Below are 21,881 nucleotides of genomic sequence, written 5' to 3'. Positions count from 1 at the left end.
CGAAAAGACCAAAACAGTCTGAAAGGGGACAAAAAAAACGGCGGAGGGATATATGAAATGCGCAACTGCTCATAACATAAAAACAAATACTCCCACACTGTGTACTTTGGCACACGTCAATCTGCTGTAAAATACACAAGTGGTCGAATAGAATGTAGAAGGCAAAAATAAAAATTTGGAATTTAAAGAAAATAAAGCTACAACATGGTACTATTTTCAGGAAGTCCACGAATCCTCTATGCCTGTTTTGTACATGGTTTTGTAGGCATCCACGTGAGCCGGCAAACACACAACATACATAAACGCACACGCACAGAAGGTATTTACGACTTGCTTGTGCGTGCTTCTTTATAGAAGATACATTCAGATCAGGGCTGTACGCTTATTTTTTAAAGTGGTAGCACTGGTGCTAGCAAGCAAAAAAAATCAGTAGCACAAAAATAAATTTGGTAGCACACAAAGTATGATCGAAAACTTGCATAACCTTAACCCTTGCATTTCGCTCTAATTACCTTTGAGCATGTCATCTTGGTCTCATTTGAGATTCTCAATTAATATTATTTCCTAGTGTGTGCAGTAATAATTGTAGAAAAATTAATAGGGGTGCACTGATTGCAATTTAGACAAAATAATCTAACCTGCCAATTGCAATTTGGCAGGCTGTCGCACTAGTTAGGGTTGCCACCTTGGATTTAGGAAAAAAAGGGACACTTGAATGTTTGGGGCGGAGGGCTCGGCCATTATTAGGCTACCAGTTCAGACTGACCAGTGTAATGACCTATAATAACCATACACACCTACAGTGCTTTTTACAGTATAGGCTAAATAGGGAGACTGAGGTGGGTGGGGACCCTGGACCTTGTAGGGGGGCCCCGGAAGAAAAAAATGCAACCTTTTAAAGTAAAATTCATCAATCTGGTGCACTTTGAGAATAATATTGCATGCAACCATGCCCAGGGGCCCAAGGGCTCGGGGGGGGGGGGGGGGCCTAAGCCAGAAATACTGATAGTAACTTTAAATGTTGCATTGTCAAAGAGCTCAGTCACTCATGTCAATAACAGGGTCCAACAAGGAATAGCCTAAATATAAGGAAATAAATCATCATGGCCCCAACTAGGTGACAAATAGAAAAGCAAGTGCAAAACAAAAGCATTATTAGCTCTGTCTAAGGGGCTTCATGAGGGACAGCTAAGCCCCCCACACACAAACAGGAATAAGCTTGCTATGTGTAAATTCTATACTGTTCATGAAAAGTAGCTTTCCACCCTGTATATGTTGCAATGGGCCCCTCCATCATATAACATGAGTCTGCAGACCAATCTACTGTACTGTTTTCACAGTTGCAGAGTAAAGAGTGCCTGTTTAAGAAAAATAATGTTCCTTCTGCAGCTCAAGATTTGATTAAAATGTTCCTCTGCTCTGATGCATTTAACTTTAAAACGGTACAAAGAGTCTGGGCCCATTATCTCATAATCCGTCTATGAACCAACTGGTTTCCACAATCTTTTTTATTTTCGCGGGCAGCATGCACAAGCATTATTTATTAAAAAAAAAAAAAAAAAAAAAAAAAAAAAAAGTGTAGGGCCCCACACAGGGTCTTGAAACGGGCCCCGAGATCGTTAAGACCGCCCCTGCCCGCCCGCCTCTCCGATGCAATAGCGGGCGCAACAAACTCCTCGGCCCGTGTGAGACGGCCTTAACTACTGAACGAAGGAAGGAAATCAAATGAGGTTTTGGCATTTTCCCCAAAAAACGGGTCACAGCTGGTGAAAAAAAGAGAACAATTCTGGGAAAAACGGGACGGGTGGCAACACTAGCACGAGTGCGATTGGAGTTGTATTCATCATCGCACGTGATCAATTTCAGTAGCAAATGCGATCAAAACTGTCGCACTGTACAGCCCTGATTCAGATAGTCTATTTTTATTATGAATGCTCACAATTGGACTGTTAAAGATGACACTTAATTTGGGGTATTCCCATTTTGCAAATGACTATTAAACTATAAAACTGACAAGGCCTATAAAAGATACAATTTAATTTAATCCCAATTATAACTGCAGCACTACTTGTATCAGCTTGTTTTCTGCTCACCCTTCGTTTATGCATTAATTTGTTATTTATTATTTACATTAATAACATAAAACATACAGCAAGTGGCTACAGTGGGTGAGCCAAGAGGTCGTGGACAAAATTATATTAACACTTTTCAATTAATGAAGTCCAATACAATGCCTCTGCCAACTACAGTTTAAAATTTGCATTTTGTACATAAATAAAAGTGCCCACTAGGGGGCCCTTTTAATGGAGAAAACCTGATGCTTTCTCATAGAATAGTATTACTTACACTTTAAAGCTAACATTTACATTTGACAATCTTGTCCCAGCTTCCCTCTATTTTGTATAATAGCTGCAGAGTCACTGAAAATTCCTATCAAAACATCAGATTGCCCAAAATAATAAGAATACAAATTGGCAACGTTTAAATAAGTTCAATATGTTCTCCTAATGTTGGTAAGGAATATTTTTGCAAGCACATTCCCTCCTTTTCAAAAGACCAGTTAAAAGTTATTTGAGGGTGCTACACATCCGATTTATTTCCTGGCCTTCGTTTCAAACAACATTAAAGAGTCACTTGCAAACCATGTTTGATACCCATTCCCCAAAATGAAGGAACTGCATTTAAAACTGATCAATATTTACCCGTACTAACTTCTATTGAATTTGTTGTGAAAGTGATATAGAAATTAGTGACATACCACTTATAGTTCTCTCGCACGTGTGGGATAACATGTAATTTTTGGTTCTGTACTTTTGATTTTTTGCATTATTCTACTAGGGAAAATCTATCTTTCATTCATGTACAAGATAACTCCGGTCAACCCCAATCTTCCAAAAATAACTTCTTACACTTTTTTCTGCTTTGATCTTTATAGAAAGGAAGACTTTTACAATCGGCAAGGAATCTCAAACTTGCAGGACACTTTAACAGCTCCTTTAGCGAAAGACTGCTTCACCCATGGTTTATGAAGGAAATATACCGCAGCTCCTTTCTTCCTGCAACAAACACTGCTCACAGTAGACCACACACACACACGCACGCACGCAAGCAGGCACGCACGCACGCACACACACACACACACACACACACACACCCCGACGGTTCACAATGTGCAATACCACAGCTGTTCATGTGAAATATCACTTTTTAACTTCATGTGCAATATTACTTTTTAATTCATACCATACCAATGCACAGTATGTCTTAGAAGTCTTCCTACTTGTTTATTATATCAGACAGTACCTTCACTTACTTTAGTATTTGTTTACTGATTTTACTTTACATTGGTTTACTTATTGTATTATGGCTTTTCCTTTGCTTCAAAATCCCTTTTGCTGCTGTAACAAATTAAATTTCCCCAAAGTGGGACAAGTAAATCATTTACTTATCTAACTTGCTGAAGACCTTCAATGACTTTAAGACAAATATTTTTATTTTATTTTTGAAATGTATCTTATTTGATGTTTCCTCAATGTTTTTATGACAGTGTTTTCTCAATCTTTGTTTAATTGATTCCTATGAAATATTCCTATTCATATTAAGTGTGTGTATTAATGTCGTTGGAGTTTACTGCTCTGTTTGTTGATAAAGCGGAGGTTAGTGCTATGACTTCTCAATCTTTTATTTTATTGATTCCTGTTTTTTTATTGACCACTATATGTGCTCACTTTTTTTAATGGAATTTTTAGGAGTTTACTGCTCTGTTTCTCGGATAGGGGGAGGTTAGTGCTATGGCTTTACTTAGTAAAGCACTTTGTGTTACCTGTTTGTACATGAAAAGTGCTTTATAAATAAGGTGTGATTGATTTAATTTGTTGTCTGTTATGTGCCTCTTTCATGAGGTCTATGGTTATGTGTTTAATGTTTCTGACCTACTGTTTTGAAAATGTATGCAAATTGGTAGCCTAATAAAGTTTATTTAATAAAAAAGGAAAATCGGGACCTTATATAAGGACCCACCAGAGTGTGTCCATTTCAAAGTTATTTTATCAACGTTTAAAAAAGTCCAGCTAAAAAAATACTGAAGGCGTATTAAAGTACAAAACCTATCATTCAAATAAATATATTAAAAGAAAACCTTCATAGCCTCATATTGTCCTAATTTACTAAAAGTGTAGCTCATTTTGATCAGGCGTTCTGTATGGACTGCTTTTGCGTAGCACCGACTGGGGTTGTGTTTTCCTTGGTTTTCTGACAAGCAGCTTTGGGATAAACAAAATAGTCCAACAATATGTGTCTCCCTGGTCACACCACCCGTCATTGAGATTGAATTGAATTGATTTTAGCCATACTGTCTTAACGGAACTATGTTAAAGTATTTGGCTTTGAGTACAGCTTGGACACGAACTTGCCGCTTGAGCTAGCTCGCTCGCGCATTAGCAGCGGTTACCAGCCATTTAAAAGTGCTGCTCTGCTTTTTGGGAACACAGTGTGCCCGTCGTGTCACATCGACCCGTCGCTCATTGAGGACATTACCGGTGATTTTTCATTAATTATCGCTATCGTCTACCTTTAATCTGTCACGGTTGCCTTTGTCGTGTAACCGTTTCCCACAACTATTGGATGGAGTGAAGTTGCTAGCACGCGAGCTATCAGCCGCTTAGCCCAGTGTCTCCGCAGCAGCGTAAAGCTCTGCTGTCACTGCGCTGGCTAAAAATACACCCCTTGCCCCCGTGCTCAGAGCCTCTCCAAAAGTGGTGGGCCAGTCCGCATTGGACTTGTCTTCGGGTTTTTTTCCTGGTCACCTTGCTCGGAGTTTGCGCTCTACATGGTCACTACAGTGACTTTAAGACGCCTTGAAGAGCGAGTCGGACCCCGTGGTTGTGAGCCGAGCTGGCCGCATCTAATATCACATCGCACCGGCTGGTGGGCTGCAGCTCTCCGAGTGAACGAAACAAGGCTTTGGCTGATCGGTGGCCGAATATCATTTAGCACTAATGGCCGTGTTTTGTTATCAGTAGTTATATAACAGGCCGTGGCCCAGACCAGGGTCGCCAGACCGAAACTTTTGTGTTAAGGTCAGAGAAAAACGCTTTGTTTCAACTGCCTGAGATTGGCGAGGAAGACCCCATCGGTCCACAGCACAGCACCATGTCGGAGGATAACAATGCCGACAAGTTCATCAAGGTAAGTTTAACTAAATGAAATGTCTTTCTCTGCACAATTGTACAAATTGCCATAGTTTCCACTTCTGTTGCAGAAATCACTCATCATTCATAAAGTTTGAATTAAACAAGTGAAGCTGTAATAATGTAGGCTACATTGACGGACCTCAGGACCTAGCTATTATCTCGTAAGGATTGGGCATTATTGCGTGACAAATGTAGTAGAAATGTATTTTATAATTGCATTTGGATCTTCAGTGTTACTTCTGACTGAATTATCTTAATTTGCCTTTTATCTAAGTGGGAATGTATTTGTAAATCCTGAAAAATGTGTCATATAAAGTTTAACCCAATGCTAAACATGGCTGGCTTGGATCTATCTATCTATTTAGCATGGTCACTGGTCATTCACCAGCAACATTTCCATACCCCCTAGCTCTGGGATTCAGTCTCGCCAGCTCAACTCAATGTGTCACTTTCCCAGGCATTAATGTCAGCAGTAAAATGTGATCTCTAGTGGCCCCTGGTTTTACAGGTGGGTCAGAATGTGGCTAATGCTGAGTGGACTGGGGGGGGGGCTGAGAACTGGAACACGCACTGGGTGCACTAGGGCCGTTATCATGAAGAAGAGATTAGTGGTTTAGCTAGCAAACTTTGGCCTTAACTCAGGCTCTCTGGTATCAATACCTTGGCACACTCTTTACCACACAATTATCATGGCTAACTTTTTCAGAAAAGGCATAGCACTTGAAAATCTTTTGAGTACTTTTATATTATTTCTTCTCAAACCTCTGATATATTGATTGCTGTGGTCTCTTCTTGTCTCGACAGGAGACATCAATTCTGGATGAGTACAACATTAACTGGACGCAGAAGTTGGGAGCCGGGATCAGTGGACCAGTCAGGTGTGTGTTAACAAGAGACTCTCTCCTAAGTCTCTCTCTAAATATTATCTTTCCTACTGAAAAAAACTTTGTTTGATGCTGATGCAGTATTACATAGACAGAACTCGGAACAAGACTTTATTTCTGTTAATTAAACTACAAAGAGTTGTTGTGGGAAATCCCATGTTACATTGTATTGCTGGTTTCCATGGAAATGAGTTGTCATATCCACGCTGTAATTTTCGAACGGCATTGTTTGGTATTGCAGAAATCCTACTGGGAGATATCTGTCATGCCAAATCTGAGCAGAGCCAGCATCAGTTTAGATTGCTGTGTGTTTTTTTTAAATATATGAAAATTGTGTATCATTATTACTCAGATTATACTAAAATCCCATGATAAAATTAAAGATCGTTTCAAACTCTGACTGCTGCTTAATAGCCTTCGTATTTGTTTCTGATGTTTGCTGCTTATTACTCCTCCTGCTGTTTAATTGTTTTACCAATTCATTAGCACAGTAGTTTTGACATTATCCTGACACATACTATGAAAGGCGCCAGATGCTTGTCACTTGATCGGGGCTTAACAGATTTGACACAACTACTAGGCAACCCCATCACAACTCCAAGTCTAATGTGGAGATGTTTGGCACCCGTACCATTTTTGTTGTTGGTGGTGGTGGTGGCTAATTTGGCTCAGACACAATTTATGTGCCTGTAGCCTCCTGGGCTTGAATCTAAAACAAAGCTTTCCCCTTTTGCACCATTGAGTGGTAGTATCTTAGCCTGTTGAAGGTTTATTTGGACACATTAATACATTTTGAAATGGTTCTTGTCCACATGTTGAATAAAAGAAAAAAAGCGTAAAGCTTTCTTTATGAACTCCTCTCTGCATTCTTCTCTCTAATCCTTTCCACACTAACACATCACAGTAACACATTACTCAGAGAGCAAACATTTCTCAAATACTAACAATAAGGAGCAAAACTCACACTGTATTTGTGAAAGGATTTGCATGCCTTGTTGGTTCCTTTCACACATGCACTTGGACTCGAAAATATTCCATAGTTTACTCGGGTGAGTTCCAAGTGTACAAATATTCGGATTATTCGCTTGTCCAACATCTGGGTCAGCCGGGGGTTGGGCCTATCAATATCGCGCCACTTGAAAAAAAAGAAAATGTCCAAGGCTGAAAGAGGAGGGTCATTTTCGAAGACAAACATTTCTGCCCACATGGACAATCTCCTGATGTGTGAATAGGTAGATTCCAAACATTCTCTGGGTCACATTCTCTGGATATTTTCTGGTGCTCATGTGTGACATATCATTGTGTGTCAGTCAGTGCGGTTACATGGCACAACTAGATTGGATTATCACATATATCGAACAAGACACTCGAACGGACCGTGTCACTTGTCTGAGTATACATGGCCTTTCAGAAATCGGATAAATGTCCGATGCATGGCTGTCTCCACTATGCTAGGTGGCGCTGTAGCCCTTTCAACCATGCTTTCAAAAAGTGGTTTTAGAGCCACGTCCGGTTCTCTTCCGTCAATAACCCATGGTGTAGCCTATCACGCGCAGGCACACAAGCACAGAACGAGAAGTCCGATATGCGATAGCCGATCCCTGTATACATACAGAGAGAAAGCCGACAATGAACGAATTATCTAGGTGTTCTTATCCGACTTCTCTTGTCCGTTATTGTGCCGATTTGTGTCCGAAGTAGATCGGATAAAGGTGTTTACATGCAGTTTAAAAGTCCTGTTGAGGTCTTATTCGTTTAGTTATCCGATTATAAGTCTACATGTAAACGCACTGACTGATTCCTCCTGCCCATTCTGCACTCTGAAGCTATCCTGGGTCTGGGTCAGCAGAGAGAACCCTTATTTCCTATCGACGTGTGTAGTTTAACTCTGATGATTCATGCTCACCGGGGAACCTTTACGTACTCTCTCTTCTATTTCGTACTGTATGTCACTCTGATTCATGGAGACTTTTGGCCAATACGAATATCTTTTTTTTCATTCTACTGCTCCGTCCTACTCTGTGATTCATTAGGTAGTTATTTAGGTGTTGCTTTCCAGGGAAGTGAACTTTGCCCGAAGCAGAGTGTTCCTCTCAGTAATGCTTTAATAGTGTAATCTGAGTTTAAGGGCCAGAGGTTGTTGATTAAAGTGAATATTCTGCTACTGTGCTGCTTAGAGGAGAAGGGAAAGGATGTGACAGACTTTCAGAAAATTAAATGGATATCCCTGTGTTCCATATTTCCATACTTTCTCCTACAATTAGAATTGAGTTGAATGAATAAGTGGAAAATATATGACGGACTCAGATTGTTTCCTTTCGTTGAAGTCTCATAACTCTCATTGTCAAAATGTGATGTTGACAAAAAAATGCTTCTATCGTCTCCCTACTTGGCCTCAACTCTCTGTGGTCATGCCAAATTTAACCTCACAGCACTTGGGTCTTTAAGAAGGGTGCAGATGTATGACACATGTAGACATATTTAAGCACATTGAGCTAAAAGCTAATTAAAGACATTATTGATTATATTCATGAAGTTTTTCAACCAAATATTGTAGCGATGACGGATTTTTTTTTGTTAAATATCGAGAGATTTGTTACCAAGGTAGATACATACTGTAAAGACTTGTAAGTTGGTGGTGGCGACGATAATTTGCTACATTTCTGCACTGTAATCTCTTGTTACTTATTGTCTGACATATTGTATACCGATATAAATATAACAAGCTTACACTCACCGGCCACTTTATTAGGTACACCTGTTCAATGGCTTATAAAAACAAAACGCTAATCAGCCAATCACATGGCAGCAATTTAATGCATTTAGGCATTTAGACGTGGTCAAGACAATGTACTGAAGTCAAATCGAGCATCAGAATGGGGAAGAAATGGGGTTTAGGTGACTTTGAACATGGCATGGTTGATGGTGCACGGCAGGATGGATCCATACTTTCATGTTGTTAACGCCAAATTCTGAACCTGCCATCTGAATGTCGCAACTGAAATCGAGACTCATCAGACCAGGCATGATTTTTCAATCTTCTATTTTCCAATATTGGTTATCCTGTGAAAATTATAGCCTCATTTTCCTGTTTTTAGCTGACAGGATTGGCACCCGGTGGGGTCTTCTGTTGCTGTAGCCCATCTGCTTCAAGGTTGGTCGTGTTTTGTGTTCAGAGATGGTATTCTGCATATCCTGGTTGTAACGAGTGGTTATTTGAGTTACTGTTGCCTTTCTATCATCTCGAACCAGTATGCCCATCCTCCACTGACCTCTGACTTCAACAAGGCATTTTACGTCCACACAAATGCCACTCGCTGGATATTTTTTCTTTTTCGGACCATTCTCTGTAAACCCTAGAGATGGTTTAGAGCAGGGGTGTCAAACTCATTTTGGTTCGAGGGCCACATACAGCCTCTCTGATCTCAAGTGGGCCGGACCAGTACAATAATGGCAAAATAACGTACATCAACTCCAAATCTCTAGCTTTGTTTTTCAGTAATATGCTTTATCACTCAGTCTACATTTGTAACCTACATTATCACGGATCACAAGGGATCTCTGTACCCCCCAGGAAATGTCTTAGTAAAGGTTGCTGCTGGCTATGGGAATAGGAGGTGCGGCGCGCAGCGCCGCAGCAAAAATTTGGGGGGTATTTTGCTCAAAGATGCCAATACGCACTAATGAAATAAACAACTGTTTATTTGAATACACAAATACAACAGGCACTGTACAGTACAAAATAAAATTTAATAAAAGTGCAACTTCTACTGTTTTGATTTATTTTTAAATACAGAGGTTATTGGTTGTTTTGGAATTCGTTTTTCCCAATTTAAAACATAAAAATAAAGCAGCATGGAAAATTAGGAAATAAATCTTGTAGGCCTACACTAGCATGCTCCTGCTCGTTTCGCACGTGCAGAGCCGCGGACACATCGCGCTTGCTAGTACATTAATTGTTCAGCACTAAAAATAAAAATTGTTTTATTTATTTTTTATTTTTTTGGTTTTTACTTTGCCATAAAGCACTGGAGGAAACATTAATAGCGGTGAAGCAAGATTGCCATTTACCATTTCCCACGTTGCTAAAATGTGCTTTTTTTTATTTAGGCTGCCCCCTAGCGGCTGGAGTGAGCATTTTGGTTATTTCTTTAAAAATTCATATCTCCTCACAGGAATGGGCTAGAGACTTACTTTTTTTTTTGAAATGCTCATAAATGTGTGCTCTACAAGTCGCGGGCCGGATTAAATCATCTCGCGGGCCGCATCCGGCCCGCGGGCCGTATGTTTGACACCACTGGTTTAGAGTGAAAATCCCAGTACATCAGCAGTTTCTGAAATACTCATACCAGCCCTCCTGGCACCCTCAACAGTGCCATGTTCAAAGTCACTTAAAACCCCTTTCTTCCCCATTCTGTTGCTCGGTTTCAACATCAATAAGTTGTCCCGTCCAGGTCTACATGACTAAATGCATTGAGTTGCTGACATGTGATTGCCTGATTAGTTATATGTGTTAACAAGAAAATGAACCGCTGTACCTAATAAAGTGGCCGGTGAGTGTATATCGGCCACTTATAGATGCAATTCATACTTAAAGAAATATAATGAATACCAAATATATGTGGTTGAATTTTGTATTAATTAATGTTTATAAACTACAATATTTCCATTTGAAGAAATGATGCAATGCAGACATAAAAATATGAAGCCTCTAGTTGAAATGGTTAACTCTACTTAAACATTATAAAGCTTGATTGAAGAGTTGGAAGAAGATGATGCATAGTATACGTGATATACTATTTACTGTAGTGTCTACTGTATCCAATAATATGATATTAAAGGGGCAAAACTGTATGGTGAAAAGTAAATGGAACAACGTGCCTTCTTATTAGTAGCAAAGGTGACCACACTTCACCGAAATATAAAGCTCTGAGCTGCCGCACGCTGGATCACTGCTCCCCAACTTTACACATCGGTATCAGCTGTGTTTTTTATTTTGAGGAGACTGTCTGTGGTTTGGGCGATTATAATGAAATCTACTTGACTTGATAATGATCCTGTTTATTTATTTTACAAAAACGAATTATGGCAAATGTTGGCCTTGCTGTGTGTTTTAGGTACAGACACGCTGATTACATTTTGCAGACAAGGATGTTGAGCACATGACTAGGATTAGCCCAACATCATTGACAAACAGCATCTGAAAATAAGAAAAGCCCTTATGTGGAGGAAACTACAATACGTGATCACATCTGTGACACTGACTGGGTTATCATATTGACTGAGATGTTTTGACCCTTTTTTTCAGAGTTTGTGTGAACAAGTCAACTCAGGAACGCCTGGCCCTGAAGATCCTCATTGATCGCCCCAAGGCCAGAAATGAGGTCTGTGCCCGTTTGTGAATAATGCCTCATCTATATCAGCTGTACCAATATGCTTTGTTTGGTCTGCCTACTATCAGAATGTGTTAACTACTGTCTTTCTTTCCTTCCTCATCAATCTGTCTCCTGTGCTTCGTCTGTCTTTTCTACCCTGGGCTTTGTTGTCTGTAAACATTGGCTTCCTGTGGAGAACAGTGTGTGTCTAGCGGCCTCTCCATGTCATTAGCAGCCTTCTGTGTTGATCAAGCCGCTTATACAGCAATTGAGCAGTGAGATATGCAGTCAAAACAAGCTCTCTGCTGGGCTGTGAAAGCTGTCACTGACAAGTAAAATACACAGAGTATTACCACTGAACAACATATTCTTCAGGCAACTCTTTGTACCCTTGAAGGCAGAGGTTTACATTTGTGTGTGTACGATAATGATGAGTGAAGTCTGACTTAAGGGGGCGCTCGTGTGCCCCCCCCATAGAGGCTCAGTCCTCAGTAGTGGCCTTATATATATATTTTACTCTTAAGTCTATTTTCTTCAAATTTACTGAAATAGCTGCAAAGTCTTTTTTCCCCAGCAGATTTTGAATACTCATAGTGGACAAATAAAAATGATGGCTCTGGCACTTGGTTTTAAAATGAAAATGTTACAAGTTTTTATTTTTTATTTTTTTTTAAATGCAGGTGGGTCTCCATATGATGTGTGCTGACCACCCAAACATAGTGCAAATCCTGGAAGTTTACGCCAACAGTGTCCAATTCCCGCACGAGTCCAGCCCAAGGTAAAGAGCTCTGTGTGGGTGAAATGCGTTTGTGTAAAATCTCATTTCTTTTTTTCAAGCTCTACATCAATTCATCTCCTTTGACCCATCCACACCTTCTGACCTTTTTATTTATTTAAAATAGAGCGAGACTCCTGATTGTTATGGAGATGATGGAGGGTGGCGAGCTGTTCCACAGAATCAGTCAGCATAGACACTTTACTGAAAAGATGGCCAGCCAAGTCACCAAACAGGTTGGTGAAAACACATACATAAACGCACACCTCAGCATATACCAAGAAGCAATACAGACACTGTTTGTAGTACTCTGAATTTCCTTTACTACACATTTAATTCAGTCAGTGAGTCAGTCTCTGTCTGTAAGTCTGCATGTTTCTCTGCGCAGAACACCTTTCCTCTGTGTAACAGCATATCTCACTCCCTCTCCATGTCAATAGCACATAGGGTATTTGGGCAATGAGACACATGTTCAAAAGAAACAATACTCAACAGCTCAAATAATGTGTTTTTAAAGGCTGCTTTGACACACACACACACACACACACACACACACACACACACACACACACACACACACACACACACACACACACACACACACACACACTCTTGCCTCAGGGGCACTTTACACTGTGAAAACGTGACAGTTTTCCAGTTTTTGGTTTAAAAAAAAAACCCGTTCAGACACAATTTATCTGACATCTTCACCCGTACACAAGTTTTCAGAGGAAACGGGCCGAAATCGCTGTAGCAGCAGTGCCAAGCCAATAGTCAGCGGTGACGCAGCCTAGTAGATAGCTCTTCCGGTACAATTTGATGCATAAAACCTTACTGTAACCAAAAATTAATGCCACTAACGTTCATAAAGCGGTTGGTGTAAGCTTGGGGTTACAAATATTGTAAAAGACAAGCTTTCTGTCCTCTTATTTCACCGCATTGAACTCGTAAAAACAGAAGACTTGCTGATAGTGAAAGGGCTTTGTGTGCGGATACCTTCCTGTTAGGCGTACTTCAAAATAAAAGTCAACTCACGTGTGTCCAGTGAAATGCTATTAATGTTTAGCCAGTGAAATGCTTTTACTTTGAAGCCGTAGCCTTAATGCTCCTTTTGTTGAACAGTAGCCGCTAGCTTAACCGCTGCACGCTGATAGTGTTTTTAATGTAGAGAGAGCCGTGTCCCTGGCATATAGAAGTGACACACGTTTATTTAGCTAGAAAAACAGGCAGATCACAAATCTTTCCCCAGCCAAAGTGGCGGGTGGTCTCAATAACTTACTGCGGTAATCGCTTGGACTAAATTGGTGAGTGTTAGCCTATATTTTAGCGCTGCACGACACTCTCCGCTGATCACAGTGATGGTGCCGCGGAGACACCGTTCATGTTGTCTTCTAACTTTATAACTCGCTTGTGGGTATTTTGACAGCAAATGTTATAGACTACGCATGTGTGAGGGTGGAGCCGTGACGTCAGCGTTATCAGGGGAAATGGTTTCGGTGTTTACAGGAAACCAAAACCGTTAAGTTTTCCAAAAAATCCTCCCTGAGAGGTGATCTCAAAAACCTGCGGTTTCATGCCTGCGTTTGCTGTTTTCCTGTAAATGATATAGTGCAACCGCGGGAATTTTTCCGCGTTTGCACCGTTTCGTGTTGTCGTGTAAAGTGCCCCTCAGTCTGATGTCTCTTCCCTCTGTAGATCAGTCAAGCGTTGGAACATTGTCACTCCCTTAATATTGCACATCGCGACCTGAAGCCGGAGAACCTGCTTTTTAAGGATAACTCTCTGGTAAGTCCTGGAAGTTGCCAAATGTAGACATGAATTCTGCAATTTTAAAAGTGTACCACTTATGATGCCACTGCCAATTAAGCAAACAACGTACAGTATATACATTAAAAGAAAGGAAAATAAATGTTGCTGGACTTTGCTACAGCCATTTTTTTAGTTACTCTAAAAGAGCAAAACGTACTGTTTTTGGTAGAAACTGGCAGGGATAATGTAGAGGATTTGGGAAGCAGAATTTGTTGTGCAAGACTTTTGGAAGTCTACAGTTACTCTGGCGGCGCCTTCAGTGAGCTCACTGAAATCTGAATGTATTCCTTTTTTAAACCATTGTAACTACAGTATGTTCATGCTGCTCACTGTGATATTACCCTTTCCGCAGGATGCACCTGTGAAGTTGTGTGACTTTGGCTTTGCCAAAGTTGATCAAGGAGACTTGATGACCCCTCAATTCACTCCCTACTACGTAGCACCTCAGGTACACACACTGTTGCTTTTCAATGGTGACATCTTAAATGAAGCAAAAAGGAAATGACCATGATGTTTTCTTCCTGCTGTGTGTGTTCAGGTACTTGAGGCTCAAAGAAGACACCAGAAGGAAAAGTCTGGAATTATACCTACCTCACCCACTCCTTATACCTATAACAAGGTGAGACCCAAACCTGTTGAACTTCACATGTAAGCTTCTGTGTGATATATTGTTCCTCAAAACTGATTTAATGTCGTTTTTAGGATTTAAAAATGCACACTACTGAAATAATTTTTTTAATCAGTGTTTTCATGGTTCCCCAGAGCTGTGACTTGTGGTCTCTCGGTGTGATCATCTACGTGATGCTGTGTGGCTATCCTCCGTTCTACTCCAAACACCACAGTCGCACCATCCCAAAGGACATGAGGAAGAAGATTATGACGGCTAGCTTCGACTTCCCTGAAGACGAGTGGAGCCAGATCTCTGAGATGGCCAAGGATATCGTACGCAAGTGAGTCCTTTTTTTCTATTTTCCTGCTCATGTGCTGGTTACCTCATCCTGTTGTATTCCCAAAACATAACATGCCTCTTTGTCCTAACATCTGCTCCCTGCAGGCTGCTAAAGGTGAAGCCAGAGGAGAGGTTGACTATTGAGGGAGTCTTGTCTCACCCGTGGCTCAACTGCACTGAGGCCCTTGACAACGTGCTGCCGTCCGCCCAGATGATGATGGACAAGGCAAGTGGGAAGTTTAGCTGCACAATCTGGCATTGCAAGATGCAGCTGCTCCAGAATGAAATGGCCGCCAAAGATGCAAAAAAATATACTTTATTTGTATATGTTAGTATTCTGATTGTCTGACCTCTTTGCCTTCCAGGCCGTAGTGGCAGGTATCCAGCAGGCCCATGCAGAACAGCTGGCCAATATGAGAATTCAAGATCTGAACGTGAGCCTGAAGCCCCTAAACTCTGTCAACAACCCAATCCTCAGGAAGCGGAAACTACTAGGGTATGATTGCTTTTGTTCTTGATGGGGTACAGTAGCCCAGCGAGTGTTTTGCTAATGTTTCTATCAGCCGTCCTGTATTATTCAATGTTAAAAACAAACTTAAATCACTTATTCTTCTGTTTTTATTCTACAAATTGAGTCTGTAACTATCCATGTAGCCTCTGTTATGTCTTTAAGGGGCCCTTGTATTTGACAAAATAATTAAGTTTGGTCTAAAAGGTGTTTTTTGGTGTCCGTGTTGCAGCCCCAAGCCCAGTGACGGTTTCTGCATTCATGACCCAGAGAACGGAGGGGAGGACTCCAACGTAGCACTAGAAAAATTACGAGATGTCATTGCACAGTGTATCCTACCACAAGCTGGTCAGTAAATCCACACTGATGTTAAGAAAACAAATCAAAGAAACTGCCAGTGCCAAATGTAGATGCCTATTACTAAACGTCGGATAATATAAGACAAAAAACAATGAGATAAGTCACTTGTGTTTTAACAGTTATGATGAATAAACATCTCTGGAATCCTAATCAAGCTAAATGACCTGTGATTATATATATTATAGAATAATAAATTATCATTTTGTGAATTTGTTCTCTTGCTAGTGCAAAAGAGATCTGAGAGATAGAGAAAGCTTACCGATGTGAATGTCTTTTTTTTTTTTGTCCAGGAGAGAACGAGGATGAGAAGCTGGATGAGGTGATGTATGATGCCTGGAGGTTCAACAGAGACTGCAAACTGCTGAGAGATAACCTGCAGGGCCTCAGCTGGGACGGTACGTACCATTTCATCTGATGTGGCTAATGCCTTCGTCATTGTTCTTTTCAATGAAACAATTAACCCATTGATGACGGCTGCTGCGCGACGCTACATTGTATCTCCTGTTACTTTATCTAACTTTCATGGAGCACGCAGCATAAAATGCACCGTCATTGGTTTAAATACACATGAGGTGGGTTTTGTTGATTTTTTAAGACCACGTGACCACCCAAAAGTTGTGTGGTTTGCCGAAAATCACGTCAATCAAAAAATAAATAAATAAAAAATTATAATTAAAAAAAATATGCCGGCTGTGTCGGCGATAGTGTATTACAGAACAGTTAGTGGCGTTCAGAGCGCAGAATCTAGGTCTACTATAGGCTACGGACGAAAATCACACAACACATTGCATCTATTTATTAACAATATTTATGAATTTAGGCTATATTTTGCTGCTCCAACTCAAATTCAGCCCAGCCAGGCGATAGTTAAGTTTCAGTTTCGTTTTCATCTCCGTGGTATACAGCCGTTTGGACCAGCTGGTCGGCTCCCGACAGCCGGTGTCAGTCTGTGTTCCAGTTGTACTGGGAAGTCAGATTTATGGTGCCAGTGATAATTGAACTAAATAATAAAATGAAGCTATCTCCTCATTCCTATATCTGTCTATCTTTATCTTTCCACTACACACTCAGTCACTACTATCCATGCTAAAAGGAAGCAGGATTATAACCTCATTTAGCACATTATTTTTAAATATTTTATATTATTTATTATTATTTTTTCTCCCCCATCTAATTTTGCTGATTTTTAGAAAAATGTGTTGGTTTGTAAGCGCTGAGGGAGCATGTTTAAATAAAACCTGTGAACCTTACCTTTTTAAATGTATTTTATTTCATGTTTATATGTGCTACACAGGCTTAGATATTAAGGTTTTGGTAGACGTTGACAATTCGTACAATTTTTTCAGAAAACCCTCAGGCATTAAGGACATGCATCTTAGACTGCCATAGTCATCAATGGGTTAAAAGCAAAGCTAACTTTTCACATCTAGAAAAAAAGCTGCTAAAAATTACCTTTTGAAGTAAGTATCCTCCTGTTGTTTGTTATTATTTCATATTAATTTGATCAACGGTATTCAATATATATAATTTTCTCCTATATTTATTAAGCTGTAATGACTCCACATTAGCTGCTTCATTGGCCTGCCAATAGAAATCAGTAGCAGTTAAACAACATCTCAGTTGTAAATAAATTGGCATGACCAAACCTTACGTTGCAGCTCAAACTAAAAGTGATATGATGGATTATGAGTAGAGCAGAACTGACTGGTCATTTAGTCAAGCAACAGAAGAAGTAATTAGCTTAAATTATTATTATTTATTTTTTTACAATTTTTAAATAAAAAGTCATGTAAAACATTACTTCCAGCTTTTCGAATGTAGAGATCTACCATTTTACTAAATCTGATAAAAGAGTAAATAAGGCTTAAGTGACAAAGACAAATGATGCATGGTCAGAAGCTTCTGTAACCACCAGCTCTCTCATTGCAGGACGAGCCTTCTCTGATAAAGTCGACCGCTTGAAGCTGGCTGAGATAGTGAAACAGGCCATTGAAGAGAAGACAAATCTACAAGAATCTCATTAGCAAACGCTGTCTTTCTATCTTCTTTTTTATATTGTTTATTATGAACCTTTTTAACCCATGTCTGTAAAGAGGCTTTTTTTATGTAAAACGATGCGCTAATTTTCTTCTTTTTTTTCATGAATTCACCTGCAAGACCTATTGTACAGCTGTAGATATATTTCAAAGAGGACTCATTGGTACTATACCTTTTTTTTATGGACACTTGCTAAGAACATTGAAAAAAAATAACTATATTTTCATTTTTGCAACAAAAAAAGAGAAAAATCAGCTAAAGAAAATATTTTCTGGGAGGGATTTTTTATTAGCTGCTTGACCAAGACGTCATGTGTTTTTTCCCAGTTATTTCATTTTGTTGTTTTATTTTATTTTAACCATCTTAAGAATTATATTTATTTAAGCAAAGAGTTGCATTATTTTATATCTTTCTTGTAGCCTGGCAGTGGGCTCTAAAGTCAAAAAAAGCTGTCTGCGACTTTGTTCTTCCACACATTCTGAATCTCAGACTGTGTTTGAATTATATGAATCTTTGTTTTTGAGTTTTGTTTCCTTGACCTTTTTGTTGAACAGAGGTCAAGGCAGTGGAAATGGAGAAAAGTGTCATGAAATGGACAAATGCAGCCCCACATTCATTTAGTCACAAACCCTGTTTTGAAGATGCTAAAGAGATGGTAATAAACAGATAAAAGCAGACTCAAAAGGCATAACATGGTTTTAAATATTCATTTAGATCAGTTTGTTTTGAAAGTAAAAATCTCAACCTACAGTCCACCTAATAGCTTTTTATCTTTTGGATCTTACTCTCATGGTCCTCTTTTAGAAGATGGAGTTGAAGGCTCCAACTGTTTCAAAGAAGACATCCATGTTGGTTTCACAAACTCTGAGAAATAAACAAAGATGCAGTTTGTCAGCTTTTGAGGTTTTTGACTGTAGTAAAAGTTAATTATTTCAAACGTTTGTGTTTTATGTCTTCCCATCTCTGAATTATTACTGAAAGGTCTTAAGGTCGGTTAAAGTTGTTGATCCATGGCGCAATTAGAGCGGCTTTGACGTATATTTGTGTCGGCTGGAATTCAGAGCAGGAACAGTTAATTTTTAAGTCTTTTTTTTAAGCAAGACTATTGCTTACTTGAACCAACAAAAAGACACCTGGCAATTTACATACTATGTTGTTGAATTCTTTTCAGTAACCATTAACAGATCTGTTAAGATTTCAGTCTCATACAACATGCTGTGCTACTTAATGTGCAATAATTTAACCATAGGGCATGCGTGTACATGGTGGAGAGAATCTGTCAGTATTATAGTCTGACCTACTTCATTTCAATGGTCTGAATACCAGCAAATGCTCCCTCCCTTCACCCATCCTCATCCTTCACTTGTCATTAATATCACATCATCGATGAGCAAGTGAAGTTTCCCACTGCAACGGTTTGTCATTTCTGGTATTATTTCTTCAAGAGAACAGGCCTCAGATGGTTCTAGTGTTCTGTGCCTGATTATTTCTTCAATAATGTTTATTGTTTTATTTTTTTAAATTCATCAGAAGTTTGTTTGAAAATTCCCCTTTGACAAGGTCTCAGCTTTATACAGAACCTTTTTTTCGTTAAGATCACTGCATTAACCGTGTGTGTGTTTTTGTTTCACCTAAAAGAAAAGAGATATGTATTCTGAGTGTCAGGCAAACATTGGGCAATACATTGTTGCTGTCCAGTGCAAAACTTGTCTTTCAATTTTGATGATTTTGAGATAAATTGAAGGATCGGGTGTTCCTTCATGCTAAATAAATCATTCAAAAACTAATTGAATTATGTTTTTGCATTGCCGCCGCCCCTTAAAACAGTAATGTTGAATCATTTTGGAGATGGTGACGATATTTTATTTATTTCGATCAAAACATTTCGATCAAAACATTTTGATCAAAACATATTCACAACAATATGGAAGATGATCCCACTTTCACACCATTTTTAACTGTCATGAAGAACAGTACACGCCTTCTTTTGTATGTCTGTCTTTTTGAATGGGTTTTGTCATAGGAAACAAAACATTTTGGCGAAAGCAATCATTATGAACATGATTCTGAGAGATCAGTCCGTCTTGATGTGACGGCCTCCCTTGAAAGCTTGACGATTACGTAGAGCTTGTGTTTGAAAAAAGGTCTTATTATTTCATGGCTAAGTCTTAAGCTCAAATGTGCCTTGCTTATGGGGCAGCATCCTCATGCTTTACTGCCATAATGGCTGGAGGTGAACCTCAGAATCAGTGTAAATAGTGATTGGTATTTGTCCTCTTTGCCTTTTTGCTGGGATTTGTCTGTTTTCATGCACATTTTTCATTCCATCTTCAATCAATGTATTGGTTTCACAACATTCTGTGAGGGGAGGAAATGTATATCATTTTTAAACATGTCTTAAAATAACCCCTTACTTAATGGCTGACAAATTAAAGAAACACTGTCCTAAGGGTAATTCAAATGGCCTATATACTCCTCCAGAGCTCAATGACTATCACGTTTTATCCTGTTTGGTTAATCCCCTTACTGAAATCTGGCAGAGCGGGAGTAGTAACGTTCTGAAGTCTCTGGCGATATTTCTTTATTTTTTTTCTTCATCAGAATGAACAAACAAGGTTTATTATTCTTATTCTTATTATTAATAAGTTCTTGAGGTGCTGGTGCCTTTTACTCAGTATTTAATGGACAGAAATGGGGAGTGATATTAAAAAAAACAGTGCAAATTAAGTTCCCCTAGGATGTTGAACTCTAGCTTTAAGTAAATTTTGTTTGTTTAATTTTGGATCATGCATTTTGGCGCAATGGTTTTAACTAAAAGTGGAACTTAATACCAATGCTGTTTTGTGTGAGTGTGTGGATGTAATTCATTTGTATGTGTGTGTGTGTGGTTCAATATGCTGAACCTCCTCTGTACTTGTGGAGGCCTATCAATTAATCCGAGGTGCTTCCTTTAACTCTCTTCCCCAACCTACAGAGAAGAGATTTTATATCCTGTGCTACTACCTGAATGAGCATTATTGTTAAAGGGTAATGCATTTATTAATATTTTGTACTGTAAAAAGGCGAGGCATGTATCTTGAAATTCCTCCCAACCATTACAACCGCCCAAGGAAAACATGCAGACATGCTGAGACACCATTTGCCTTCTGTTTGCTGCTCAGTCTGGTTCAGCAACAAACAAACAACAAATGCCGCCTTTTCATCCTCTTTTTGAGCAAATGCCAATGCAGGATGCCCTCACACTTACTGAGAGGCTAAGGCTAACCCAGCTTTAGACATATTGTACAGATACTAGTTGTAGCTTCCACTCACTCCCTACTATCTGAGACGAGAGTTCAGATTTTATACAAGGAAAAAAAAGGCAACATGTTTTATACGAGAGCTTGGTTGCTGACTGAAGAGGAATTACAGAGCCCCCACCCCATAAAAACAAAACAAAAAAGAGTTCATTAAGAATGAACTGTCAGCACTTCTACTCTGATAAATACCTGTGCATTCCTGCTATAGGTGTGCTCATAAAGTAGAGGTGGGTTTTAAATATATATATAGCCTACCTGGCTTCTGTAGGTCTGGCAAAGGAATACTTTTTTTTCACCTTCTGTAAAGATTACAGCCTGTTTCTTTATCCTCTGGTCTGGCAGTAAGTTTGTAGCATGTATGTGAATCCCTCATGAAACACTAGCTGAACTTCTGTCTACACATTTTTGTTGTTGTTGCCATGTCTGTCTTCTTTAAAAATGTCCCACATGCTGACTTTGTAATAAAGGAATTATTTGACTTTTTAACATTCTCTTGTGTATTACTTTTGAGTCTTTGTCGCTGTGAATTCTTGCTCAGATTAATGTAATGCCCCACAATCACATAACTGTAGACATGTAAAGGATCACTTTGTTTTGTTTGCACACTTTCACCTGGTAATGAGGAATTTGGCTTACCAAGAAGCTTTGAGGCGTTAATTATAATCTCTAGTATGTATTTTGGGAAAAGCCTAG

General features: G+C 39.4%; 1 protein-coding gene across 1 annotated transcript; it reads left to right on the top strand.

The window, feature by feature from the left end:
* Positions 1 to 4,242: 4,242 nt before the first annotated feature.
* On the top strand, positions 4,243 to 21,626 carry mapkapk5 (MAPK activated protein kinase 5). The gene is made up of 14 exons (XM_080047978.1): positions 4,243 to 5,187; positions 5,997 to 6,070; positions 11,385 to 11,460; positions 12,132 to 12,229; positions 12,354 to 12,462; positions 13,922 to 14,011; positions 14,388 to 14,483; positions 14,574 to 14,654; positions 14,798 to 14,985; positions 15,090 to 15,210; positions 15,350 to 15,480; positions 15,725 to 15,840; positions 16,143 to 16,247; positions 17,782 to 21,626. The coding sequence occupies exons 1-14, from the start codon at positions 5,152 to 5,154 to the stop codon at positions 17,874 to 17,876; spliced, it is 1,416 nt and encodes a 471-aa protein (XP_079904104.1). The 5' UTR covers positions 4,243 to 5,151; the 3' UTR covers positions 17,877 to 21,626.
* Positions 21,627 to 21,881: the final 255 nt, after the last annotated feature.

This window comes from Ammodytes marinus (assembly GCF_949987685.1).
Source record: "Ammodytes marinus genome assembly, chromosome: 2".
Taxonomy (NCBI): Eukaryota; Metazoa; Chordata; class Actinopteri; order Uranoscopiformes; family Ammodytidae; genus Ammodytes; species Ammodytes marinus.
The sequence above is the reverse complement of the archived record's forward strand: the minus strand, read 5'-3'. Positions and strand labels throughout refer to the sequence as shown.